The sequence below is a fragment of the Heptranchias perlo genome, chromosome 18 (assembly GCF_035084215.1).
Source record: "Heptranchias perlo isolate sHepPer1 chromosome 18, sHepPer1.hap1, whole genome shotgun sequence".
NCBI classification, from domain to species: Eukaryota; Metazoa; Chordata; class Chondrichthyes; order Hexanchiformes; family Hexanchidae; genus Heptranchias; species Heptranchias perlo.
In genome coordinates, this window is record NC_090342.1 from 27,049,431 (window position 1) to 27,076,576 (window position 27,146).

At 41.4% G+C, this 27,146-nt stretch overlaps 1 protein-coding gene across 1 annotated transcript in view; it reads right to left on the reverse strand.

Annotated features, from left to right (window-relative positions):
• Positions 1 to 832: 832 nt before the first annotated feature.
• znf277 (zinc finger protein 277) overlaps positions 833 to 27,146 on the reverse strand; it is a 72,984-nt gene continuing 46,670 nt past the window's right edge. The window contains exons 9-12 of the mRNA XM_067999571.1: positions 21,973 to 22,069; positions 16,013 to 16,055; positions 7,101 to 7,275; positions 833 to 2,368 (exon numbers count right to left, since the gene is read on the reverse strand). Of these exons, the coding sequence (XP_067855672.1) occupies positions 2,185 to 2,368; positions 7,101 to 7,275; positions 16,013 to 16,055; positions 21,973 to 22,069 (499 nt within the window). The 3' untranslated portion in view covers positions 833 to 2,184. The remainder of the gene's footprint in view (positions 2,369 to 7,100; positions 7,276 to 16,012; positions 16,056 to 21,972; positions 22,070 to 27,146) is intronic.

Below are 27,146 nucleotides of genomic sequence, written 5' to 3' on the forward strand. Positions count from 1 at the left end.
AGAGCAGCTGAAAACAATGAACACTATATCTAGCTCCTATACATCATTATACAAGGAAACTTAGAGAATGCACTACGATAGGTTTCAAACTGCTTTAAAATATCGGAATTTGTCCAACAATCTGTAGCTTTATTGCCCAGGCAGTATACTTCTAAACCAAGATTGTTGCTGGGCAGATGTTCAGAGTTTGTGCAAAAATATCAAGACTGTGCACACTGAATGGAGCTGTACAAAAATTAAACAATCAATATTTAACTCCTATAGTATCCATCCATTTAATAAAAAACTGTAGATGTTTAGACAGAGGGATCTTTCAACAGAAAACTTCTTGCCATAAAATTAAAAACAAAGATTTTACTGTTGTGTATTGGGAAAACATAGCCTAAAAAATGGATGGAGGAAATTCAATTTATCTATGGCACAATTGTTTTATATGACATCAAGCTACGTGAGAACAAGAGATGCTGTAGCTTTTTTAATCCCACAACAAATTTGCTGAGCATAATCTTTCACTTCCATATTTCTAACCACAGTACTTAAAATTTAGAAGTGTTTCCTTTTGTAATGTTATGCATAATTATTTTTAAAACCATGATGCAAAACCTCAGTTCATGCTTTTGACATTGTAACACTGGAACTAAAATCGAGTACCATCTGTGCTAGCACAGCCTGGTAATGTACTCTCTGCTTTAACTTCCATTAAAATATAAAAGCTGTCATGGAAATAGCTTTAATTGTTAGTTTCTTAACTTCTTCTGAGTCCATTTTTATTAAAGTGAAGTTGAAGATCATACAACTGTATCTAACCAGTTACCACTGCCTGCTTCATGTATTTATTAATGGTGGTTTATTCTTTCAGACATGCATACACACACACACCAGATTTGCTGAATGTGAAAAGCTGGAATACGAACTTCAACTTTATTTTAAAAATCTGGGATTGACTGAACTAGCAAGGTAGAAAATCCATGACCACTTCAACATAAATTTTTTGGAACTGTCATAAGAATATTTCAGGAAAGACTCATAAAACTTACATCTGAGAGTCTTCCCCTTTGAACTGCCTGATACTAAGACACAAATAAATAAAATTTAACCTTACAATAGATAGCTTACTTATGTTTGTTAAATCTTTCAATGACCAATTTGCACTTTGGGATAATGTACACATTAGTCACTTCCTGTGCTCATTTTCAAAATGCCACAGCACAGCTGAGGATGTGCGATGACCTGGAATTGCAACACTTTTCCATCTACAGTGCAAAATGACAGCAACGTTTTATTACAATGGAAGATTGTCTTCCATATGGGCAGTACTTCTTAACTTTTCAGGAAAGCTCTAATTAATTTAATTTCTTCTGTGTGTTAGTTCAACTCATTTATATATTACTGTCTGTGGTATTTTAACAGTTGTTATTTTAAATGGGTTAACAACTTTGTTAAAATAGTACAGTTAGGAATTTATGCAAACATGTTAATCTGTAAGCTAAAAAGAGCTCACAGCAGTACATTAATAAATTTAATTTGCTCTATGTTTAAGGTAATATTCTGTTGTTAAAATTAACTATCGCTCAGTCCTTAAATCAAAAAACTGGTAATGTCCTGCTGTAGCACTCCAAAAAATGACTCTACTGAGTGACAGCTATGACTATCCCAAAATGTGGGACTGACAGTGGAAGCTTAAAAAACGTTTAAACTTAATTTTTCATTTCAATGTCCGGCAGTTCACAAATACAATTTGAGCACTTTCTCTGGAACTGGAGTATTCTTTAACATTCAATCTTCATTAGATGCATCTAGGGTGAAGTTGGAAGCAATTCACAAACCCAATGGGAAGTATTAAAAGATCTGACAAATTACAGTAAAACAAATTACTACTTCAAAAATGTTTTGTTCTGGTGTAAACCAAGTAAGCTCAAGGGCAGCAGTGAGATGTGATTATCCCCACTTAAAATCTTGTGGCTCATGAATTATCTAATCAGCTTCAGGTGTAGAAATACTCATAAAATCTCAATCCTACCACAAGAGTGCCATCATTTTCTTGTGCAAAAAAAAAATTGGCTAACCACGATAAGGTTAAATTGTCACATTATTTTTGATGTTGCCCAGATATGTCACTAGATTGCTAGAATCTGCCACGATTAAATGGTGAATATTTCTTTGCTTGATAAGAAAGGGTGAATGTTAATTCTTAGTAGTTGGATGCTGCAGAAGATTTAGAATACTGCTTTGTTTTAAAGCTTGCAAGTTTGAAATATCTTCTGCAATGACGGGAATGTTTGTTGTTTGGTTGTCAGCCACGGATTCACTCTCACAGTCAGACAGGGAGCAAAGCAGAGCATCATTTTCATAGGTAGGAAAGTAATACCTAAAAAGAGAAACAACAATATCAATGCATTAAATTATTTAGCCAGGATACATTGAAGTAACTGTAGACAATATTGATACACCTACACAAGGCCTACGAAGTGCTGCATTGAGGAGAGTGTTGTACATTAAGCTCACTTAGAAACAGTATTAGTGACAGTGCGTCATCACTACAATTATACATCGTCAGTTGTGTTGTTTAGAGGTAGTCAAATACGTCACAGAACAGAAAACCGAACAAGGCTTGAAATGCTCTGTTGAATCTAATATAGTTAAATTGCAGTAATTGTAGTGCTTATTCATTTATTGAAATTGATAAATAACAGAAACCCCAGAGAACAGCAGATTTAGTATAAAACTCTTGGTTTATTCTGATACAGCTAAGTCATTGGAGTATTCCTTCAACTTCAGTATTCCACAAGAATGGTGCCCTTAGTGATTAACTGAAATTAATTTTTTTTTGGTCAGCTGGATCTGTGGAAAAACAGCGCTATGGTTAAAAGTCCTCAAACAAAATTACTGACAAATTTCCGGTTTGTTATTTGAAACAGTGCCAAATGCTTTCCTGAAATTTTGATAGGCAACATCCAATGCCTCACCGTTATCCGGCAGATCTGTAAACTCCTGGAAGAACTCTAGTACGTTGGTTGGACAATGACTTGCCCCATCTGTATCATGTTGACTCTCTAATCCAAATCCTGACCTTCCAGATGATTCTTCATGCTTGCTATCCCTCATCAAAGTCTCTCACTTTTTCCAAGGCTTACAGGTCTGTAATTTTAGTCTTCATTGTTTGTATATTTTAGAATTTTATACACCCTTTCTTTCTCCCTAATGCCGTCCATTATTTCCCCTTTCAGCCATGTTTACAATTTCCTGTTTGGTCCTCTTGTTTCTGGAATAAGCTTTCGCTGTAAATTTTAAACATCTCTTCTTAAAGCATCCCTACTTTCCCTCAATCTTTTAAAAATAGTTCTCCCATTATATCTCTACCATCTTATAGGAAGGATGTGAATGCCTTGGAGAGGGGGCAGAGGAGATTTACTAGAATGGTACCAGGGATGAGGGATTTCAGTTATGTGAAGAGTGTAGAAATTGTTCTCTTTAGAGCAGAGATGGTTAAGGGGAGATTTAATACAAGTGTTCAAAATTATGAAGGGTTTTGATAGAGTAGATAGGGAGAAAGTGTTTCCATTGGCAGGAGGGTCGATAACCAGAGGACAGATTTAAAATAATTGGCAAAAGAACTAAGGGGTAGATGAGGAGAATTTTTTTTTAAAGCAGGGAGTTATGATGATCTGGAATGCACTGCCTGAAAGGGTGGTGCATGCAGATTATATAGTAACTTTCAAAAGGGAATTGGATATATATTTGAAAAGGAAACTTGCAGGGCTATGGGGAAACAGCAGGGGTGTGGGACAAATTGGATAGCTCTTACAAAGAGCAGGCACAGGCACGATGGGCCGAATGGCCTCCTTGTGTGCTATAAGATTCTATGATTCTATACAGAATTTCATCCCCTCAAGTCTGTTCACCTAAAATTAAATTTCTTAATAACGTTATTATCTGAGTCCTTACTTCAGCTGTAAAATTACAACTGGACCCCAAATGTTCCATTACTTCAACTTGGCTTACTACTCCCTCCTCGATAATTAGCAGCAATACGATATTGCTTTCCTCCCTTGAGTAGTTAAGTGGGCTGGGGGTTGGGCAACTACCCAGTGTGGTATTCAGGGACCGGTTGCAATCACGACTGTTTCCAACTCTCAATGATTTGGATTCAGAAGCTCATTGCACACTGGTCAAATTAGCTGATGATGTCAAACTAGGAAGCACAATTGAATTTGTGGAAGGAATTCAAGAACCACAAAATGAGTTAGACAAAATATGCAAAGTTGTGGAACAATGACAGATGAAATTTAATATGGATAAATGTAAAATACTGCAGATAAGAAAAAAAATGAATGGTGTAAATACTCGATGAAAGATGACAAAATAATTAAGCAGGCTCCAGGAGACTTAATCTCAACATGTCCAATCACTGCAGAGCAGCAATCAACAAAACAAACAGATTTCTGAACTATTTAGAGAAAAAAGTGGAAAACATGTTGAAGGGAGTCATGCTTAAACTGCATAGTGCTCCAGTCAAGACTGCACCTTGAGCACTGTGTCCAGTTCTGGCCACCAAGACAAGTGAGATATTCAAGCCCTGGATGGGGTTCAGAGAAGTCACGAGACTCATCCCTTAGCATCAGAGAACTGTAGAAACTTGTGCTTTTCAGCCTCGGAGGTGACTTATGGAAGTATATAAGGTAAAAAGATTACAAAACGTAAACCTGAAACTGTCCGACAAACCTAAACCGTGACACCGAGTTAAACAAGGTCATCTATGTGCGGAACCACAAGAGATGGGTGAGATCCTGAATGAATATTTCACATCGGTATTTACGGTTGAGAAAGGCATGGATGTTAGGGAACTTGGGGAAATAAATAGTGATGTCTTGAGGAGTGTACATATTACAGAGAGGGAGGTGCTGGAAGTCTTAACGCGCATCAAGGTAGATAAATCTCCGGGACCTGATGAAATGTATCCCAGGACGTTATGGGAGGTTAGGGAGGAAATTGCGGGTCCCCTAGCAGAGATATTTGAATCATCCACCGCGACAAGTGAGGTGCCTGAAGATTGGAGGGTAGCAAATGTTGTGCCTTTGTTTAAGAAGGGAGGCAGGGAAAAGCCTGGGAACAACAGACCGGTGAGCCTGACATCTGTAGTGGGTAAGTTGTTAGAGGGTATTCTGAGGGACAGGATCTACAGGCATTTGGAGAGGCAGGGACTAATTAGGAACAGTCAGCATGGTTTTGTGAGAGGAAAATCATGTCTCACGAATTTGATTGAGTTTTTTGAAGGGGTAACCAAGAAGATAGATGAGGGCTGTGCAGTAGACGTGGTCTACATGGACTTCAGCAAAGCCTTTGACAAGGTACCGCATGGTAGGTTGTTACATAAGGTTAAATCTCACGGGATCCAAGGTGAGGTAGCCAATTGGAAACAAAATTGGCTTGACGACAGAAGACAGAGGGTGGTTGTAGAGGGTTGTTTTTCAAACTGGATGCCTGTGTCCAGCGGTGTGCCTCAGGGATCGGTGCTGGGTCCGCTGTTATTTGTTATTTATATTAATGATTTGGATGAGAATTTAGGAGGCATGGTTAGTAAGTTTGCAGATGACACCAAGATTGGTAGCATTGTGGACAGTGAAGAAGGTTATCTAGGATTGCAACGGGATCTTGATAAATTGGGCCAGTGGGCCGATGAATGGCAGATGGAGTTTAATTTAGATAAATGTGAGGTGATGCATTTTGGTAGATCGAATCGGGCCAGGACCTACTCCGTTAATGGTAGGGCGTTGGGGAGAGTTATAGGACAAAGAGATCTAGGAGTACAGGTTCATAGCTCCTTGAAAGTGGAGTCACAGGTGGATAGGGTGGTGAAGAAGGCATTCGGCATGCTTGGTTTCATTGGTCAGAACACTGAATGCAGGAGTTGGGATGTCTTGTTGAAGTTGTACAGGGCATTGGTGAGGCCACACTTGGAGTACTGTGTACAGTTCTGGTCACCCTATTATAGAAAGGATATTATTAAACTAGAAAGAGTACAAAAAAGATTTACTAGGATGCTACCGGGACTTGATGGTTTGACTTTTCGGGAGAGGTTAGACAGACTGGGACTTTTTTCCCTGGAGAGTAGGAGGTTTAGGGGTGATCTTATAGAAGTCTATAAAATAATGAGGGGCATAGATAAGGTCGATAGTCAAAATCTTTTCCCAAAGGTAGGGGAGTCTATAACGAGGGGGCATAGATTTAAGGTGAGAGGGGAGAGATACAAAAGGGTCCAGAGGGGCAATTTTTTCACTCAAAGGGTGGTGAGTGTCTGGAACGAGCTGCCAGAGGCAGTAGTAGAGGCGGGTACAATTTTGTCTTTTAAAAAGCATTTGGACAGTTACATGGGTAAGATGGGTATAGAGGGATATGGGCCAAGTGCAGGAAATTGGGACTAGCTTAGTGGTATAAACTGGGCGAAATGGACATGTTGGGCCGAAGGGCCTGTTTCCATGTTGTAACTTCTATGAAAAGCGCATAAGATCAAACCAACAAAAGGCAAATTTTGGACGGATGTCAGGAAGTTCTTTGTCACATGAAGAGTTATCAACATATGGAATGTACATCCGAGTGGGGAAGTGCAGCTGAAAAACCTACAATAACTTAATGTTTTGTTTGGAGGATGGAAGACAGTAAGGTCTTTTAAGATGGATGAGATAAATTGGGCCAAACGGTCTGTTTTTATTTGTATTTTTGTGACCATTATACACGAGCATATTAATATATATCATTCAAAACTTTTGGTATATTAGTTGATTTTTTTCTTTTTGTTTGAAGAGAATACTATAGTCAAGAATATTTTCAATATTAATTAACATTAATTTTTATTTTATTATTTGTTCTCAGGATATGGGAAATGGAAGAGGCCACATATATTGCCCCACAAAGGTGGTAGTGGGCCTTCTCCTTGAAACACTGCAACCCTTGTGGTGATAGTTCTCTTACAATGATGTTAAGTAGGGAATTCCAAGATATTCCAGTGACGATGAATAATACATAGGTATTTTGAAAAGATGAGGGAAAAGTTCTGCAGCGTTACAGAATTGGTAAATAAGCTATTTGAATTTAACACTTACTGTGGCTGATCCCAGGCAGAGCGGTCCAGCAGTGACATAATGTGATTTGTTTCAGTCATATGACTGACAACCTCTGCTTTTGAGCTAAACATTTTCCCACACTTGTTGCACCGGCACTGGTGAATTTCTCTTCTGATAAAGTTCACTAATTTGATCTGCTGGTAGAAGTTTAAACCTGTGAAAAATGAAAAAATGACATATTTGTCCAGCACATTCAGGATAAAATATATTCCAGCTCCAAAATATACCTACTGTCCATAGAAAGTTATAAAGCACCTCAAATGAGCTGTAAACTTACGAACATATGAAAATGAATGACAGGAAAAGACCAGCTGATCCATCAAGCCTGTCCTGTAAAGCTCTCAAATTTGAACACCATTTGTTATAATGTTACTGGGACTTTCTTCACAACTTTTGCAGATTACATTTTATACTACACTACAGAATATTTCCTTTGATAGACACATTTTGCGAAAGACATCATAAGATTGCTTCCTTATAAACACAATGGGCGGATTTTGCAGTGAACGCCGTTTGTTAGACTTGCACTTGCCCAAAGACTTTCTACGAGCTGTTGCATGACAAGTTCCTCTTAATTCGAGATCCAAACAGCACAGTGCCCTCCACATGGCATCTGGGACCTGTGTGAACAGGGCAAGCAGCTGTGTATCTCCTTAACCAATCAGATTGCAGCACTGATAATGCGCAGTGCAAAGACTGAACCAGGAAGTGTAAGTTAGAATAATGAATTCAATGTCAAATCAGGCACAGTAAGTGAAATAAGAGAGGGAAAGAAATTTGGATTAAGAGACAGAGTTAAAGGAGACAGAAAGAAAAACATTTTTTAAATAATTGTAAAAAAAATGTCCAACAATAATTAAAAGCTGAAGGAATGAGACTCCACGCTTGTAAAGGTTAACTTTCAATGACCGAGACGTTTGGCAGTAATTAAGACTTATCACGCTGTTGAAATGGTACTTAGACTTGAAATGACTTGACTTAACTTAACTTTTTTTTTATTTGTTCATAGGATGTGGGTGTCGCTGGTAAGGCCAGCATTTATTGCCCATCCTGAATTGCCCTCGAGAAGGTGGCGGTGAGCCACCTTCTTGAACCGCTGCAGTCCGTCTGGTGAAGGTTCTCCCACAGTGCTGTTAGGAAGGGAGTTCCAGGATTTTGACCCAGCGACGATGAAGGAACTGCGATATATTTCCAAGTCGGGATGGTGTGTGACTTGGAGGGGAACGTGCAGATGGTGGTGTTCCCATGTGCCTGCTGCTCTTGTCCTTCTAGATGGTAGAGGTCGCGGGTTTGGGAGGTGCTGTCGAGAAAGCCTTGGCGAGTTGCTGCAATGCATCCTGTGGATGGTACACACTGCAGCCACTGTGCACCAGTGGTGAAGGGAGTGAATGTTTAGGGTGGTGGATGGGGTGCCAATCAAGCGGGCTGCTTTGTCCTGGATGGTGTCGAGCTTCCTGAGTGTTGTTGGAGCTGCACTCATCCAGGCAAGTGGAGAGTATTCCGTCACACTCCTGACTTGTGTCTTGTAGATGGTGGAAAGGCTTTGGGCAGTCAGGACGTGAGTCACTCGCCGCAGAATACCCAGCCTCTGACCTGCTCTTGTAGCCACAGTATTTATATGGCTGGTCCAGTTAAGTTTCTAGTCAATGGTGACCCCCAGGATGTTGATGGTGGGGAATTCGGCGATGGTAATGCTGTTGAATGTCAACGGGAGGTGGTTAGACTCTCTCCTTTTGGAGATGGTCATTGCCTGGCACTTGTCTGGCGCAAATGTTACATAGGAACAGGAGTAGGCCATTCAGCCCCTCGTGCCTGCTCCGCCATTTGATAAGATCATGGCTTATCTGTGATCGAACTCCATATACCTGCCTTTGGCCCATATCCCTTAATACCTTTGATTGCCAAAAAGCTATCTATCTCAGATTTAAATTTAGCAATTGAGCTAGTATCAATTGCCGTTTGCGGAAGAGAGTTCCAAACTCCTACCACCCTTTGTGTGTAGAAATGTTTTCTAATCTCGCTCCCGAAAGGTCTGGCTCTAATTTTTAGACTGTGCCCCCTACTCCTAGAATCCCCAACCAGCGGAAATAGTTTCTCTCTATCCACCCTATCCGTTCCCCTTAATATCTTATAAACTTCGATCAGATCACCCCATAACCTTCGAAACTCCAGAGAATACAACCCCAATTTGTGTAATCTCTCCTCGTAACTTAACCCTTGAAGTCCAGGTATCATTCCAGTAAACCGACGCTGCACTCCCTCCAAGGCCAATATGTCCTTCCGAAGGTGCGGTGCCCAGAACAGCTCACAGCACTCCAGGTGCGGTCTAACCAGGGTTTTGTATAGCTGCAGCATAACCTCTGCTCCCTTGTACTCCAGTCCTCTTGATATAAAGGCCAGCATTCCATTAGCCTTACTGATTATTTTCTGCACCTGTTCATGACACTTCAATGATCTATGTACTTGAACCCCTAAGTCCCTTTGGACATCCACTGTTTTTAAACTTTTTATCATTAAGAAAGTACCCAGTTCTATCCTTTTTTGATCCAAAGTGGATGACCTCACATTTGTCGACATTGAATTCCATTTGCCACAGTTTTGCCCATTCACCTAATCTTATCAATATCGCTTTGTAATTTTATGTTTTCATCTACACTGCTTACAATGCCACCAATCTTTGTGTCATCGGCAAACTTAGATATGAGACTTTCTATGCCTTCATCTAAGTTGTTAATAAATGTTGTCATCATTGAGGCCCCAAGACAGATCCCTGCGGGACTCCACTAGTCACATCCTGCCAATGTGAGTACCTTCCCATTATCCCTACTCTCTGTCGCCTTTCGCTCAGCCAACTTCCTAACCAAGTCCGTACTTTTCCCTCGATTCTATGGGCTTCTATCTTAGCTAACAGTCTCTTATGTGGGACCTTATCAAATGCCTTCTGGAAGTCCATATAAATAACATCCATTGACATTCCCCTGTCCACTACTTTAGTCACCTCTTCAAAAAATTCAATCAGGTTTGTCAGGCACAACCTACCTTTCACAAATCCATGCTGGCTTTCTCTGATTAACTGAAAATTCTCGAGGTGTTCAGTCACCCTATCCTTAATTATAGACTCCAGCATTTTCCCCACAACAGATGTTAGGCTAACTGGTCTATAATTCCCTGATTTCCCTCTCCTTTCTTAAAAAGCGGAGTGACAAGTGCAATTTTCCATTCTGGAGGGACAGTTCCTGAATCTAGAGAACTTTGAAAGATTATAGTTAGGGCATCTGCAATGTGCTGACCTACTTCCTTTAAAACCCTGGGATGGAAACCATCTGGTCCTGGGGATTTGTCACTCTTTAGTGCTATTATTTTCTTCATTACTGTTGCTTTACTAATAGTAATTTTATCGAGTCCCTGTCCCCAATTCAATATTAGTTTTCTTGGGATTTCCGGCCTGCTATCCTCTTTTTCTACTGTAAATACTGACGCAAAGTAATCGTTCAACATGTCCGCCATTTCCCCATTGACAATGACAATATCCCCACTTTCAGTTTTTAAGGGGCCAACACTGCTCCTGACCACCCTCTTTTTCCTAATGTAACTATAAAAGTTCTTCGTATTGGTTTTGATATCCCTTGCAAGTTTCTTTTCATACTCTCTTTTTGTAGCTCTTACTATCTGTTTTGTGACCCTTTGTTGATCTTTGTATCTTTCCCATTCGCCAGGATCTGTGCCATTTTTTGCCTTTTTGTATGCCCTTTCCTTATGTCTTATACTGTCCCATACCATTTTAATTGTCCATGGCTTCTTTTTTTGCCAAGTAGAGTTCTTGCCCCTCAGAGGTATAAACCGATTCTGTATCACGTTTCTTTAAACATTTCCCACTGATCATCAAGCGTTTTACCCATTAACAAATTTGCCCAGTTTACTGTGGACAGTCTCTGTCTCATCCCTTTGAAGTCGGCCTTGCCCAAGTCAAGAATCTTAGCAGCTGACTCACTTTTTTCCCTTTCAAACACTACCTTGAACTCGATCATGTTATGATCGCTATTGGATCGATGTTTGTGTACAGTTAAGCCGTTAACTAAATCTGGTTCATTACTCATTACTAAATCTACTATGGCTTGCCCCCTTGTTGCCTCCAGGACATACTGCTGTGGAAAACTATCCCGGACACACTCAAGAAATTCACTACCTTTCTGACAGTTGCTAGTCTGCTTTTCCCAATCTATGTGAAGGTTAAAGTCTCCCATTAAGACCACTATGCCTTTCTTACATGCTTGTCTAATCTCTGCATTTATACAATCTAGCATTTCAGAGCTGCTGCCAAGGGTCCAAAACACAATTCCCACTATAGTCTTAGATCCTTTCCTATTTCTCAATTCAACCCATAAGGTCTCTGTGGTTGCTTACCTCTCGTTATATCCTCCTTTATCATTGAAGTGATTTCATCTCTAATCATTAAGGCTACTCCTCCCCCTCTTCCATTTTCCCTATCTCTCCTGTAGACCTTATAACCCGCTATATTTAGTTCCCAATCCTGACCATCCTGCAGCCATGTCTCAGTGATAGCTATCATGTCATACCCTCCAATTTGAATTTGAACCTGTAGTTCATTTAATTTATTCCTTATACTCCGTGCATTTGTATATCGAACTCTTAGTTGGGCCACACACCCTAGCCTGACCTTCAGCTTTGATGCTGGGTTAATCGCCTTACACCTTCTAGTTTTCACTTTATCTGTAGTGCCTAAAGTTCACTTTCTTTCTGCTGCTCTACGCTTTTCCCTTTCACTTGTTCTTGAACAACTGTTTGTACTATTTGTATTGTAAATCTCCCCTGGGTCTTCCCCTCTCTTGCTGCTCTCAACTTTACTCCCTTCTGACTCCCCGCTCAGGTTCCCATCCCCCTGCCACTCAAGTTTAAACCTTCCCCGACAGCACTAGCAAACACCCCCGCAAAGACATTGGTCCCAGTCCTGCTCGGGTGTAACCTGTCCCGCTTGTACAGGTCTCACCTTCCCCAGAACCGGCCCCAATATCTCAAGAATCCAAATCCCTCCCTCCGACACCATCCCTGCAGACACGCATTCATCCGGTCTATTCGCCTGTTCCTATACTCACTAGCATGTGGCACTGGTGGTAATCCTGAGATCACTACCTTTGAAGTCCTGCTTTTTAATTTATCTCCTAACTCCTTAAATTCACCTTGCAGGACCTCATCCCTTTTTTTTTAAACCTACGTCGTTGGTACCGATATGGTCCACGACTACTGGCTGTTCACCCTCCCCCTCCAGAACGTCCTGCAGCCGCTCCGCAACATCCTTTACCCTAGCACCAGGGAAGCAACTTATCATCCTGGAGTCACGTTTGTGGCCACAGAAATGCCTGTCTGTTACTTGCCATTCATGAGCCCAAGCCGAGATGTTGTCCAGGTCTTGCTGCATGCCGACTTGGACTGCTTCATTATTTGAGGGGTTGCGAATGCAACTGAACACTGTGCAATCATCAGCGAACATCCCCATTTCTGACCTTATGATGGAGGAAAGGTCATTGATGAAGCCGCTGAAGATGGTTGGGCCTTGGACACTGCCCTGAGGAACTCCTGCAGCAATGTCCTGGGGCTGAGATGATTGGCCTCCAACAACCACTACCATCTTCCTTTGTGCTAGGTATGACTCCAGCCACTGGAGTTTTTTTTTGGCGAGTTTAGTCCTTATCTATCAGGTAAGTACAGGAACTTCACGCCGTTCAATACATTTCAATGATGAGTCAGACAGCGAGATGCCGTTTTCGCGGAACCTTTGGAGGAGCTTCGCATCTCGAACAGCAACTTCCGGATTTCTGCATTTAACTGCGCATGTACAGTCGCCACAAGTTGCTGTTCGATTTGCACATAAATAACTGTAAACAATTTTACAACACCAAGTTATAGTCCAACAAATTTATTTTAAATTCCACAAGCTTTCGGAGGCTTCCTCCTTCCTCAGGTGAACGGTGTGGAAATGAAATTTTCGAATCCTTCGCATTTGAAAATCACAGAACAATGCCTGGTGATTACTGCCCGTTGCCAAGGCAATCACAGTGAGCAGACAGAAAGGTGTCACCTAAAAGGCCACCGAATATACAAACCCCCCCAAAAAAAGAGAAGGAAGACAGTCAATGACCCGTTATATTAAAAACAGATAACATTTGTTCGCTGGTGGGGTTACGTGTAGTGTGACATGAACCCAAGATCCCGGTTGAGGCCGTCCTCATGGGTGCGGAACTTGGCTATCAATTTCTGCTCGATGATTTTGCGTTGTCGTGTGTCTCGAAGGCCGCCTTGGAGTATGCTTACCCGAAGGTCGGTGGCTGAATGTCCATGACTGCTGAAGTGTTCCCCAACAGGGAGAGAACCCTCCTGTTTGGCGATTGTTGCGCGGTGTCTGTTCATCCGTTGTCGCAGCGTCTGCATGGTCTCGCCAATGTACCATGCTCTGGGGCATCCTTTCCTGCAACGTATGAGGTAGACAACGTTGGCCGAGTCACAGGAGTATGAACCGTGCACCTGGTGGGTGGTGTCCTCTCGTGTGATGGTGGTATCTGTGTCGATGATCTGGCATGTCTTGCAGAGGTTACCGTGGCAGGGTTGTGTGGTGTCGTGGACGCTGTTCTCCTGAAAGCTGGGTAATTTGCTGCGAACGATGGTTTGTTTGAGGTTGGGTGGCTGTTTAAAGGCGAGTAGTGGAGGTGTGGGGATGGCCTCAACCGGGATCTTGGGTTCATGTCACACTACACGTAACCCCACCAGCGAACAAATGTTATCTGCTTTTAATATAACGGGTCAATGACTGTCTTCCTTCTCTCTCTCGCTCTTTTTTTTGGGGGGTTTGTATATTCGGTGGCCTTTTAGGTGACACCTTTCTGTCTGCTCACTGTGATTGCCTTGGCAACGGGCAGGAATCACCAGGCATTGTTCTGTGATTTTCAAATGCGAAGGATTCGAAAATTTCATTTCCACACCGTTCACCTGAGGAAGGAGGAAGCCTCCGAGAGCTTGTGGAATTTAAAATAAATTTGTTGGACCATAACTTGGTGTTGTAAAATTGTTTACAATTGTCAACCCCAGTCCATCACCGGCATCTCCACATCACATAAATAACAGTGAGCGTTGTTAGCCTCACTGTTATGTGTACAACAAAGTCTGGCCCAACATTCACCGAAGTTACAGGTGATATTGACTGTGGGAGCATCATACCTGAGCCCAATCTTATCCTCACTCAAAACACACTTTCAACAGGTGTCACTAGATAGCGGTCAGGAGCTGGAACACAGGCAATTTTTTCTCCCCCCATAGTAACCCAGATCTGCTGAGGCCAACTGTATCTCCCCTACTAGTATCTATGCTGAAACAGTTAACTCAGCAAAGATCAAGGGTTGAACTTGGGACTTTATTGGACTGTGGCAGGTTTCGAGATTTTTACTAATTTGGCCTAAAAGGGATTTTCGTGTTGATTTATAAAATGATGTTGCTACAAAGTTAAATTTAAGCCATAAAGGAAAGTGGGTTAGGACAAGGGCTACCAGAAAAGTAGTTAACAGAATTGTGTTTCTTACATACAAAGCGTGATTTTAACCCTGCCCGCCTGGCGGAAACCAAGCAGTTAAAACTGCCCTTGGGAATCACCTGCCCATGTCCTAAATCAGTCCGCAGTCTATGATTTTAACCTGGTTTTCTGACAGGCGAGAAGGTCATCCACCGGAAACAGGTGAGGCCCTTTAAATATGCAGGTTGAGCTCCAATGACATCATTGGGACCCAACTGCTACTTCAACTATGGGCCTAAGCGAGGAAGCGGTTCTGTCTTTCCCGCCAGGCCAACCTACCGGGAAGGAGTTGGAACCAGAAGATGCCCTTGGGCCAGGAGAAGCAAGGCTCACAAGGGAAGTTTAGGCCTCCCCTGCCCCGGGCTCTCTCAAATCCCCCTCCCTGATACTTACCCGAGTGCCAAGGACTGTTCCTTCGGTCCCTGGAAGCAGCCTCCTGACATTGTGCTCCAGCCCGCCGGACAGCTGCTGCTTCCCACCGGCTTAGGGGCTATGCAGATGAGGCCAGGGAGTTAGAATCTCCCGGGCCTCATGATGCTGATGTCAAGATGGTTTGCTGCCCGCCTCGGCCCCACCTGTCTGATTCCTACTCTGAGTTAAAATCGGAGCTATCATATTGGTTTGAGACAATGGGGTTTGTCAGTATATTTGAGTGAGGTTGGCATATATAATATTGGATTGGTTTCCTTCACAGCAGGAGTTTAAACTGAACAGGCAACGTAGATGTCATGTGGAGGAAAATCCTCACTCAAGTTGGCAGTTTTGATCCAGCAATGTATTTAGTATTTTTCAAACATATGCCATGCAGGACTCTTCCAAAACAGGGCAAGGGGAAAATTGGACCTATTTATATGATAGTCATACTACTATCATACAAAAACATAAAATGCACGCCAGCTTTAAATACCTGTATTAGGAATCTATGGAATTATGTGAATTTCATCAACAGTATATTTATCTTGTGCAATTTTTTTAAATTTATCCCTCTATTTTTCCATCTGGAAATCTCCCAGTGTCACATACCTTCGTCAGCCAAGAGGATGCACTGAGATCTGCTGCTCTATGGCTGACCGCGAGAAAACAAGTGACAGCACAGTGGGCAACTTGTCCTTCCCTCCTTCACTATAGGGAACAACGTAATGTCCACTTAACATCTATGCATAGCACATGTGGGGAGATTGTGGGTGCAAACTTATGTCCAAGTTGCACCACGTGCAACCCCAATACCAGTAAATCAACAGCAAAAAATATCACCATGATGAAATTGCGAATACTGTATGTAAATATAATGGATTTTAAAAAATGCACATACCCATTTCAGACTTCAATTTCAGAAGGTCAAAACAATGAGCCTCCTACAAAACAGAACAGACAGTATGTCTTTTACAACAACCAATCAAAAAACACTTATTTCGGTTATGGGGTTCAAAAGTTAGATTTTAACTTAAGTGCAAATTTTTACTTTGTTCTGATTTCTTAAACCCAAAGCTTTGGATAATAGCAAGTCTACAAAGGGGAGGAGGAACGGTGAAGTAAATTTTAAAATGTAAGACTTATCCAAAAACAATTACATTTTAAGTCTTCTATTTCAGGATCATAAACGATGTGGAACAAATCATTAATTTAACTGTTGTTTTGTTAGAAACTCAATTAATATGCTATGCATGTTAGTAACTAAAATATTACCAGTTCATTGAAACCACTCTGAAAATTCTCTACAATAATGCTGCACAAAATTCCTAGTATCTTAATTCAAGTAAATTTCTAAACTAACAAAGTAAAGAATGATTCTTTACCATTGCATTTCAAAACCTAAACAGTGCGACTAATAGGTAATGCAATATTTTTCTGTCACTTTTCTACATTAATGCAGGGTAAAACTGCCACTACTCTGCCCAACAATATTCCTTAAACGCAATCTTGGAAGTTCACCTTCTCCTGCATTGATGCAATATTTCTATTTCTCCCAGCAGCCATTCATCCTTAAATTACTTTGTAAAGGTATTCATTATGAAAAAAAAATGACTAATAATAAAGGTTGTGGAAAAATATAAACCACAAGGTTCACTGGCAACAGTTATAGCTTTAACCATGTTTTCACATGGATTTATTTGCACTGTAGGTGAAATGGTTTGACAGTTATGCCAACAAGCAATATTACTGACAGCAAATCTAGTTACTGACACTTTCGATAAAATTTAAAATGTAATGTCTGGGACCTTGCTGAATGAAACTCCAAATTTAGTGCTAATTTACGGACAGATTTTATGATGTGGTTTCATGTGCAGTGGTAATTGGTTTATAAGTGCATCCTTACAGTGAAGACAAACTTTCATCCCAAAAGTCTCAGCTGGACTTAAACCTAGGACTGAGTGATAAAATAACTATATAACCCACAATACTACTAGTTCTCTTCTCTCTTCCCCTCCTCCCAGTCAAATAGCTCATTTTAATATCTTCACAGCATCAATATTAAAATTATTTTTAAAATTATTATTCATAAAATATTCTTAAATATTGAATGACAATAGTGATATATTGAAATTAATTCAAAATTCACAGTAGGGACAACATTTAAGTGATGTTAACTAATTCACAACATGTTAAACAAACTATCAATTACTACATGAGAACATAAGAAATAGGAGCAGGAGTAGGCCAATCGGCCCTTCGAGCCTGCTCTGCCATTATGCCAATAAGATCATGGCTGATCTGATCCTAACCTCAAATCTAAATTCATGTCCAATTTCCTGCCCGCTCCCCGTAACCCCTAATTCCCTTCACTTCTAGGAAACTGTCTATTTCTGCTTTGAATTTATTCAATGATGTAGCTTCCACAGCTTCCTGGGGCAGCAAATTCCACAGACCCACCACCCTCTGAGTGAAGAAGTTTCCCCTCATCTCAGTTTTGAAGGAGCAGCCCCTTATTCTAAGATTATGCCCCCTAGTTCTAGTTTCACCCAACCTTGGGAACATCCTCACCGCATCCACCCGATCAAGCCCCTTCACAATCTTATATGTTTCAATAAGATCGCCTCTCATTCTTCTGAACTCCAATGAGTAGAGTCCCAATCTACTCAACCTCTCCTCATATGTCCGCCCCCTCATCCCCGGGATTAACCGAGTGAACCTTCTTTGTACTGCCTCGAGAGCAAGTATGTCTTTTCTTAAGTATGGAGACCAAAACTGTATGCAGTATTCCAGGTGCGGTCTCACCAATACCTTATATAACTGCAGCAATACCTCCCTGTTTTTATATTCTATCCCCCTAGCAATAAAAGCCAACATTCCGTTGGCCTTCTTGATCACCTGCTGCACCTGCATACTAACTTTTTGATTTTCATGCACTAGTACCCCCAGATCCCTTTGTACTGCAGTACTTTCCAGTCACTTGCCATCAAGAAAATAACTTGCTCTCTGATTTTTCCTGCCAAAGTGCATAACCTCACATTTTCCAATATTGTATTTCATCTGCCAAATCTCCGCCCACTCACCCAGCCTGTCTATATCCCCCTGCAGGTTTTTTATGTCCTCCTCACTCTCTACTTTCCCTCCCATCTTTGTATCATCTGCAAACTTCAATATGTTGCACTTGGTCCCCTCCTCCAAATCGTTAATATAGATCGTAAAGAGTTGGGGACCCAGCACCGACCCCTGCGGAACACCACTGGCTACAGGTTGCCAGTCCGAGAATGAACCATTTATCCCAACTCTCTGCTTCCTGTTAGATAACCAATCCTCCACCCATGCCAGAATATTACCCCCAATCCAGTGATTCTTTATCTTGAGCAATAATCTTTTATGTGGCATCTTGTCAAATGCCTTCTGGAAGTCTAAATAGACTACGTCCACTGGTTCCCCTTTATCCACCCTGTACATTTTGTCCTCAAAGAACTCAAGCAAATTTGTCAGACATGACTTCCCCTTCGTAAAGCCATGCTGACTTTGTCTTATTAAATTATGTTTGTCCAAATGTTCTGCTACTGTCTCCTTAATAATAGACTCCAAAATTTTACCCACCGCAGATGTTAGGCTAACTGGTCTATAATTTCCAGCCTTCTGTCTACTACCCTTTTTAAATAAGGGTGTTACATTAGCAGTTTTCCAATCTGCCGGGACCTTTGCCGAGTCCAGAGAATTTTGGAAAATTATTACCAAAGCATCCACAATCCCCACTGCCACTTCCCTCAAGACCCTAGAATGTAAGCCATCAGGTCCAGGGGATTTGTCCGCCTTGAGTCCCATTAATTTACTAAGTACCAATTCCTTAGTGATTTTAATCGTATTTAACTCCTCCCCCCCCCCCCCCCAGAGCCCCCTGTTTGTCCAGTGTTGGGATATTCTTGGTGTCCTCTACCGTAAAGACTGAAACAAAATATTTGTTCAGCATTTTTGCCATTTCCATGTTTCCCACCATTAATTTCCCGGTCTCAATCTCAAAAGGACCTACGTTTGCCTTAACCACCCTTTTTCTTTTCATATAACTATAGAAACTCTTGCTATTTGTTTTTATATTTTTTGCTAATTTATTTTCATAATCTATCTTCCCTTTCTTAATCAATCCTTTAGTTACTTTTTGCTGTTTTTTGAAGACTTCCCAATCTTCTATCCTCCCACTAAGTTTGGCTACCATATATGTCCTTGTTTTTAGTCAGATACTATCCTTAATTTCTTTACTTAGCCATGGATGGCTGTCATTTCTTTTACACCCTTTTTTCCTCAGTGGAATATATTTGTTTTGAAAGTTGTAAAATAACTCCTTAAATGAACACCACTGCTCATGTACCGTCTTACCCCTTAATCTATTTTCCCAGTCCACTTTAATCAATTCCGCCCTCATACCATCATAGTCTCCTTTATTCAAGCTCAGTACGCTTGTTTGAGAACCAACCTTCTCACCCTCTAATTGGATATGGAATGTAACCATGTTATGGTCACTCATTCCAAGGGGATCCTTAACTAGGACATTATTAATTAATCCTGGCTCATTACACAGGACCAGGTCCAAGGTTGCTTGCCCCCTTGTAGGATCAGTTACATACTGCTCAAGAAATCCATCCCTAATACACTCAATAAACTCTTCCTCAAGGCTGCCCTGCCCAATTTGATTTGTCCAGTTAATATGATAGTTAAAATCCCCCATAATTATAGCTGTTCCCTTATTACATGCCCCGACTATTTCCTGATTAATACTTCTTCCAGCAGAGTTGCAACTATTAGGAGGCCTATATACTACGCCCACTAGTGTTTTTTTTCCCCTTATTATTCCTTATCTCTACCCAAACTGTTTCATTATCCTGATCCTTTGTCCCAATATCATTTCTCTGTATTACAGTGCTTCCTTCCTTTATTAACATAGCCACCCCACTTCCCCTTCCCTCCTGCCTGTCCTTCCTGATTGTTAAATACCCTGGCATATTTAATTCCCAGTCGTTGTCACCCTGCAGCCATGTTTCTGTAATGGCCACAAGATCATACCCATACGTAGTTATTTGTGCCGTTAACTCGTCCATTTTGTTACGAATGCTACGTGCATTCAGATAAAGAACTTTCAAATATGTTTTGTGACACTTAGTTCCTGCTTTTTCCTTCTTGTCCCGATGTTTGTCCTGGATCTCCTTCATCTCCTCTGCGTACTTGCTGAAGGTGCTGCCGAACTTGGACCAGGCTTTATAGGGGATGGTGATGGAGTTCCTGTAAGAGGGCTTCACCTCACTCACTCACATGAACACGCCGTACTTGTTGGAGCCCACGTCGAAGAAGCAGCGCTTTCTGTCCACGGTGATGGACGTGCCCTCGGGCAACTCAGACCAGCTTTCTTCATCCATATTTTACTCCCTTTTCATTCATTTTCTTTTTATTACTTTTCTCCAGTTTTCTTAGTTGCCTTACATTTTTCTGTAGATATGTCATTCAGTTTCACAACTGTAGGGTACAGCACTAGATGCTCTAAGGGTGGTCCTGGGCCAGCAGGACAGGAGAGTGAGGATGCAGGGTGGGGTCTGCACATGCCTATTATTTCTTCTTTTCCTTTGTAAGGTTCCAATTGTTTGTTTCGATTGGAGGGTGGGGGACGGGGGGAGGCAGGAGGAAAGGACTCCAGCAGGGCAGGACTTCCACCCACCCGTCAGTATCCATCTATCTCTGACCCATTTTCCTGGATCAGGGTTCATTCCATATGCATGGTGCGCTCCCGGTGGGATTCCTGCCATCAAGAGGGAGCCTGCCACTGCAACCAAGGAAACTCTGGTGGTATAGCAGCGGAGATGCTGCTGCAGCACCAGAAAATCCAGCGGGGGACCTTAAAGTGGCAGAAACGCCCCAAAGATCAGAAACAAGCACTGAAGGTCTTGTGCTGACTGAGGCCTTCAGCAGTAAGTGCTGGCCCCAACATAGGAAGGGGAGGTTGCTATGAAGTTCTCTCCCTCCATTAGGAGAACTCGGGGCCTATACCCAAGGTCTACTACCACCTTCCAAACGGCAGCCCCAGGAAGCGGAAACAAGTGGGGCAGATGGAAGCGAAATCTGACAGGGATCTGGGCCCTACCTCCCTTTGCATATGTTGGGCGGGGAAGAAGTAGTCAGTGGCGGTCCTGGCGGGGGTAAGGAACTTCTGTTTGGGCTGGTGAGGCAGTCGAGGGTCTCACCGTCCGAATTTTCCATAATTCTCTACCATGATCCCATACGATTTTGGGTGGGATCTTGGAAAAGAATGCCCCCTTATCGGCCATTCCAATGTCACTTTTAGTGACGTACGTTAGATTGTGTGGCCTAGGAGCAAGTTCTTGGCACCCTCCTGGTCAGAGACGGTGTGTGGCAGAGGAGAAAAAGAGACAAATAAAAAAGTCAAAAACTATCAATTTATATGTACAATAAAAGTGACCAGTTAACCAGCGGAGATACACAAATGCTTCCTCTAAATCAACTCACTCAAGGTAATAATAATGAAAGTTGAAAAAGTGTTTTTTTTAAAAGAAATACAGCAGCCCATTTTCACAACATAAATTGAACTGTGGTTAGATGAAACCATGAAGGCACATTTATATAGCTCTTATGCCCCAAATATGTTAAAGTGATTTGAAAAATACAGATTCTTAACTGTTGCTAACGATTAGATAATGTCACTGGGGAAATGTAACAAAATCCTGTGGGTTATTGTAGTGCTTTCAATTAAATATGAATATGAGGCATGTATTTCTTTAAACTATTTTATTTGGTGACTGCTTATTGCATAAATTATACATTTTGTGCGTTTCTTTTACTGAGTTTTACCTTCATGTGAAGTTGCAGCTTTTCAGTTGTATCTTTTGCTTTCTCACAGAAGAGACAAACAGCACAAATTGGATGACCTTGCCAATCAGACCAATCACTGTAAATAGAACGTAAAAATTAAGCTACAAAAGAAGACAATGTACATGTATAGACTAAAGGCAGCACAATGCTGCTTCTGTTAGTGCTAACAAAAGGCTACAATTAATAGGTCCAATACAAAGTATTCACTAGTTACATTAATTTATCCTGTTTGTGTTGTCCAGTTAATGGTGAAATGCTTGCCAATAATCTATTTTTACTTTTGAACAACACAAATCTATTTTCATGTCTTTCATTTTTGGGTGAAACAAGAATCAAGACCACAGATAAATAATACAAGAGGAGATTAAAGAAACTGCAAATCAGTAATCTCACTGCTGATTGTGCCAAAGCTTATGGAGACCAGCCTGAAAGAGATTTTGCAATATTTTAACTATAATAACCTGGTTGCCAATTTGGCTTCAAAACAAATCAACAAACTTGTGATTGGCTTAATTTCATTATCCAGAAATTGAACAACTTTGTTGCCGACAAGCACATAGCTAGAATAAACAGCCGTTGACATTTTTATAGCCTTTTATTGGGTATCATATTTCAGCCTCACTGAGAAGCAGGCATCTTATGACATATTTTGTGAGCCGCTGAATGAGAAATATGACTTCCTTACAAAAAACAGGTCAAGACAAAGGTTTCTTTTCATGCACCCATCTAAACCTCCCTTTCAAAAAGAATATTATTTTCTTCCCACACTACACACCAACTGTGGCCAAGAAACCAGATCCCAGTTCTCCACCAATGCTTCTCTTAAGCCAGCCTCAGCTCATTGTTGACTCTTCCCTCTAATCTTCATCCTTGTATCTACTTGGTACCTCCCAACAATATAATGGCCGACAAGTAGTCGAGTGGTCATGATACTGGACAAGCAATCTAGAGGTAATGAATTCAAATCCCACAGCAAATTGCGAAATTGAATTTAATAAATCTGATAATTTGTGCGCCAGCACCAGTAGCCATCAAAGCTTCTGGATTGTCGGTTAAAACTCAACTGGTTCAATAACATTCTTTGGAGAAGGGAGCCTGTTGCCCCTACCCAATCTGGCCTGCAAGTGACTTCAATTCCAAACATGGTGACTCTTAATGCCCACTAAAGTGGCCCAGCAAGCCACTCAGTTGTAATGTGACAAGTGGCGTTCCCCAGGGATCTGTACTGGGGTTTCAGCGTTTCACCATATATATTAATGGCTTTGATGAAGGAATAGAATGTTCTATATCAAAATTTGCAAATGACATTAAGCAAGTTGTGTGGATGGAAGAAGGATGTTACAAATGGGCAGATACATTAAATGAGTTTGCAAAACTATGGTAGATGGAGTTCAATGTGGGGAAGTGTGATGTCATCTACTTTGGATCTGAGAAAGACAAATCGGAGTATTTTCTTCGAAGTGAGCGACTAGGACCTGCGGAGAAGCAAAGAGATTTAGGTGTCTAATGTACATAAATCATTAAAAGCTAATGCGCTGGTACAAAAAGTAATCAAAAAAGCTAATGGAATGTTGGCTTTTATCTCAAGGGAGTTAGAATTCAAATGAGAAAGTGATGCTTCAATTGTGCAGAGCCTTGGAGTACTGCATTCAGTTTTGGGCACCAAACCTCAGGAAGGAAATATTGGCCTTGAAAGGGGTACAATGTAGAATCACCAGAATTATACAAGGACTTAAAAAGGGTTAAAATATTTGGACAGGTTGTATAAACTTGGCTTGCATAAACTTGGGTGATTTGATTGAGGTTTTTAGGATTTTGAAAGGAATTGATAAGGTAGAGAGAAACTTTATCCGCTGGTGGGAGAGTCTAGGACAAGGGGACATAACCTTAAAATCAGAGCCAGGCCGTTCAGGAGAGAAGTTAGGAAATACTTCCTCACAAAAAGGGTGGTAGAAGTGTGGAACTCTCCCATAAAAAGCAGTAGATACTAGCTCAATTAATAATTTAAAATCTGAGATCGATAGATTTTTGCTAGCCAATTGTATTAAGGGATATGGAGCCAAAGCGGGTAAATGGAGTTAGGATACAAATCAACCATGATCTCAATGAATGGTGGAACAGGCTTGAGGGGCTAAGTGGCCTAGTCCTGTTCCTATGTATTCCCTTGAGTGAGAAGGTTGCGGGGTGATCTAATCGAGGTGTTTAAAATAATGAAGGGATTTGATAGGATAGAAACATAGAAACTATTTCCTCTGGGAGGAGAATCCAGAACAAGAGAGCATAATAAAATTGGAGCTGGGCCATTTAGGTGTGAAATCAGTAAGCACTTTTTCACACAAAGGTAGTGGAAATCTAGAACTCACTCCAGGAAAAAGCCGCGGATGCTGGGTCAATTAACGTTTTCAAGACTGAGATTGACAGATTTTTATTAGGTAAAAATCTTAAGGGATATGGATCAAAGGTGGATAAATGGAGTTGAGGTACAAATTAGCCATGATCTAATTGATGGAACAGGCTCGAGGGACTAAATGGCCTCCTCTTGTTCCCATCAAGCTGGGAGACCAACTCTGGTTCAATGCTGTGTAGGAGTGCCAGGCATACCTTCGAATGAGGTTTCAATCTAGTGAAGCTACCACACATCCAGCTGCATAATGAACACCAAAAGCAGCAGGGTATAGACAAAGCTAAACAGTTCCTCAAGCAATGGATCAGAGCAAAACCCTGCAGCTGTGCCACATTCAGTTGAGAATCGTGGTGGACAACCTGACGATTAACAGGAATGGGAGGTCGCATGAACATCGCCATCCACAACCATGTTGGAGCCTAACACGTGAGTGCAAGAGACAAGGCTGAAGTGTTTGCAAGTGTCTTCAGCAAAAGTGCCAAGTGGATGGTTCTACTTGGCATCCCCCGAGGTCTCATCCCTCGTAGATGCCAATGTCGAGCCAATTTGGTTCATTCCATGTAACATTAAGAAGTGGCTAAGTGCACTAGATACAGCGAAGCCTGAAAATATCCCCCAGCTGTAGCGCCACTCCCTCAATCAAGCTGTTCCAGTACAGCTATAAGACTGTCATCTACCTGACAGTGTGGAAGATTGCCCAGGTATATCCTACCGACAAAAAACAAGACGAATCTAACCTGGCCAATTACCACCCTATCAGCCCAATTATTAATAAAGTGACAGGGGGAAATATCAACAGCGTCATCAGGCGACACTACTCACCAGTAACCTGCTCACTGATACTTTGTTCAGGTTCCACCAGAACCGTTCAGCTCCAGACCTTATCATGGCCTTAATGCAGAGATGCAAGAGCTGAATGTCAGAGGGAAGGCGAGAAGAACTGTCCTTGACATCATGGTAGAATTTAACTGGGTAGAGCACCAATGAACCCTAGTAACACTTCGGTCAATGGGGGGTGGGGTGGTCAAAGGGAAAACCCTCCAATGGCTGGAGTCATACTTTACACAAAAGATGATTATAATTATCAGAGGCCAGTCAGCGTAGCCCCAGGACATCATAGCAGGAGTTCCTCAGGGAAGTGTCCTTAGCCTAACTACATTCAGCTGCTTCATTAATTATCTTTGCTATGTCTTATGGTCAGGAGTGGGGTTATTCCCTGGTGATTATATGATGTTAAGCTCAATTCCCAACTCCTTCAATAATGAAGCAATCCATACGATCCTGCAGCAGGCCCTGGATAACATCCAGGCGTGGGCTGACAATTAGCAGGTAACATTCGTGCCACAGAAGTACTGGGTAATGAACATCTCAAACAAGAGAAAGCCGAGCCATCTCCCTTTGACTTTCAACAGCATCACCATCGCTGAATCCCCCATCGTCAACATCTTGCAGGTCACCACTGACCAGAAGCCAAACTGGATCAGCTATATCAACGCTGTGGCTACAAGAGCAGGACAGAGGCTGAGTGCTCTGTGTCAAGTGGCTCATTTCCTGACCTCTCAAAGCCTCTTTTTGTCGAGTGATTGGTTATTGTAATTCCGTGTGCCAGGCTGCAGAGAAAACCCATTTTCTTGCTCCTGGAACCATTGGTATTCTGAAGCCATGAAAAACAGTGCATTGGATGGCCTACTCCATGCCAGGGTCCTCTCACTTCCACAGTGGAGGGAATGTTGCTAGGCTGTCAAACCCCCCGATGACTAAAGCACAACCACAAAAGCTGCTCATACTTAAGCCAAACTCTCATGTTTTTACCAGGAACATTAGAACTGCTGGGGTGTTTATTAAAATTTTATTGCACATTCCTTGCACACACACACACTCAAATACAAAGTTTATCACAGCTCGCTGAGCCAGGGTTCTTGGAGCAGGTATTCAGCAATGGAAATCTGACAGGCCCACTACAATTTCTCCAAATATTTTTGTACTGCCAACCAATAGGACAAAATTCTAACATCATCTTTCCCTCATTACAGTTGCCTTTGATTGCCACAAAACTTCACAATCCTGCAATGTTTTTTGAATTAAGAATTTTACCAAAATTATAAACATTGCTTTGCCAGTAATAAAAAAAAGTATACAAATATAAACTCTCGAGAACCAGCTGTATGTGCTGTACTGACAATTTCTACATCGTAACTGAATTAAACTGATTATTTACAGTAAACTGGCACTTTTGGAGTGCACCGTTTATTGACTTATGAATCACTATGAAACTGCTATGAATTATTATGGTTATATTATTTTCTGGGACACAAGTGGGAAGGTTTAAAAAGTTTATAAATGTCAGGAAAACTGAAGATGGCAGCACATTAGTGTGACTCAAATTTTTCTTTTTGCAGGAATACAAAAAGGCTCTGCAGGATGAGAAAGATGGAAAAAGAAATGAAATCTGCAAAACAAATCCAACTTATCTGAGGTAGCTAATAAATACAACAAATTTAACTGTCAGGACTGATCGACATTCCATCAACTCCAAGTGTAAGAACTTGGGTGAATTCTGTGCCCTGCCATGGCATGCCGTATGTAAGAATCCACCTTGGAGAGAGGGAAAACAAGCTTACATCGTCTATTACTGCTCCTCTATTGGCTGATGAAAGAGAGACGAGAGTTAAAAGTCACAAAGGAATCTGTAACTAGTTCACTTCTTCTCTTTCTCCTTAAGGATGGATCTGAACATCAGTTACTAATT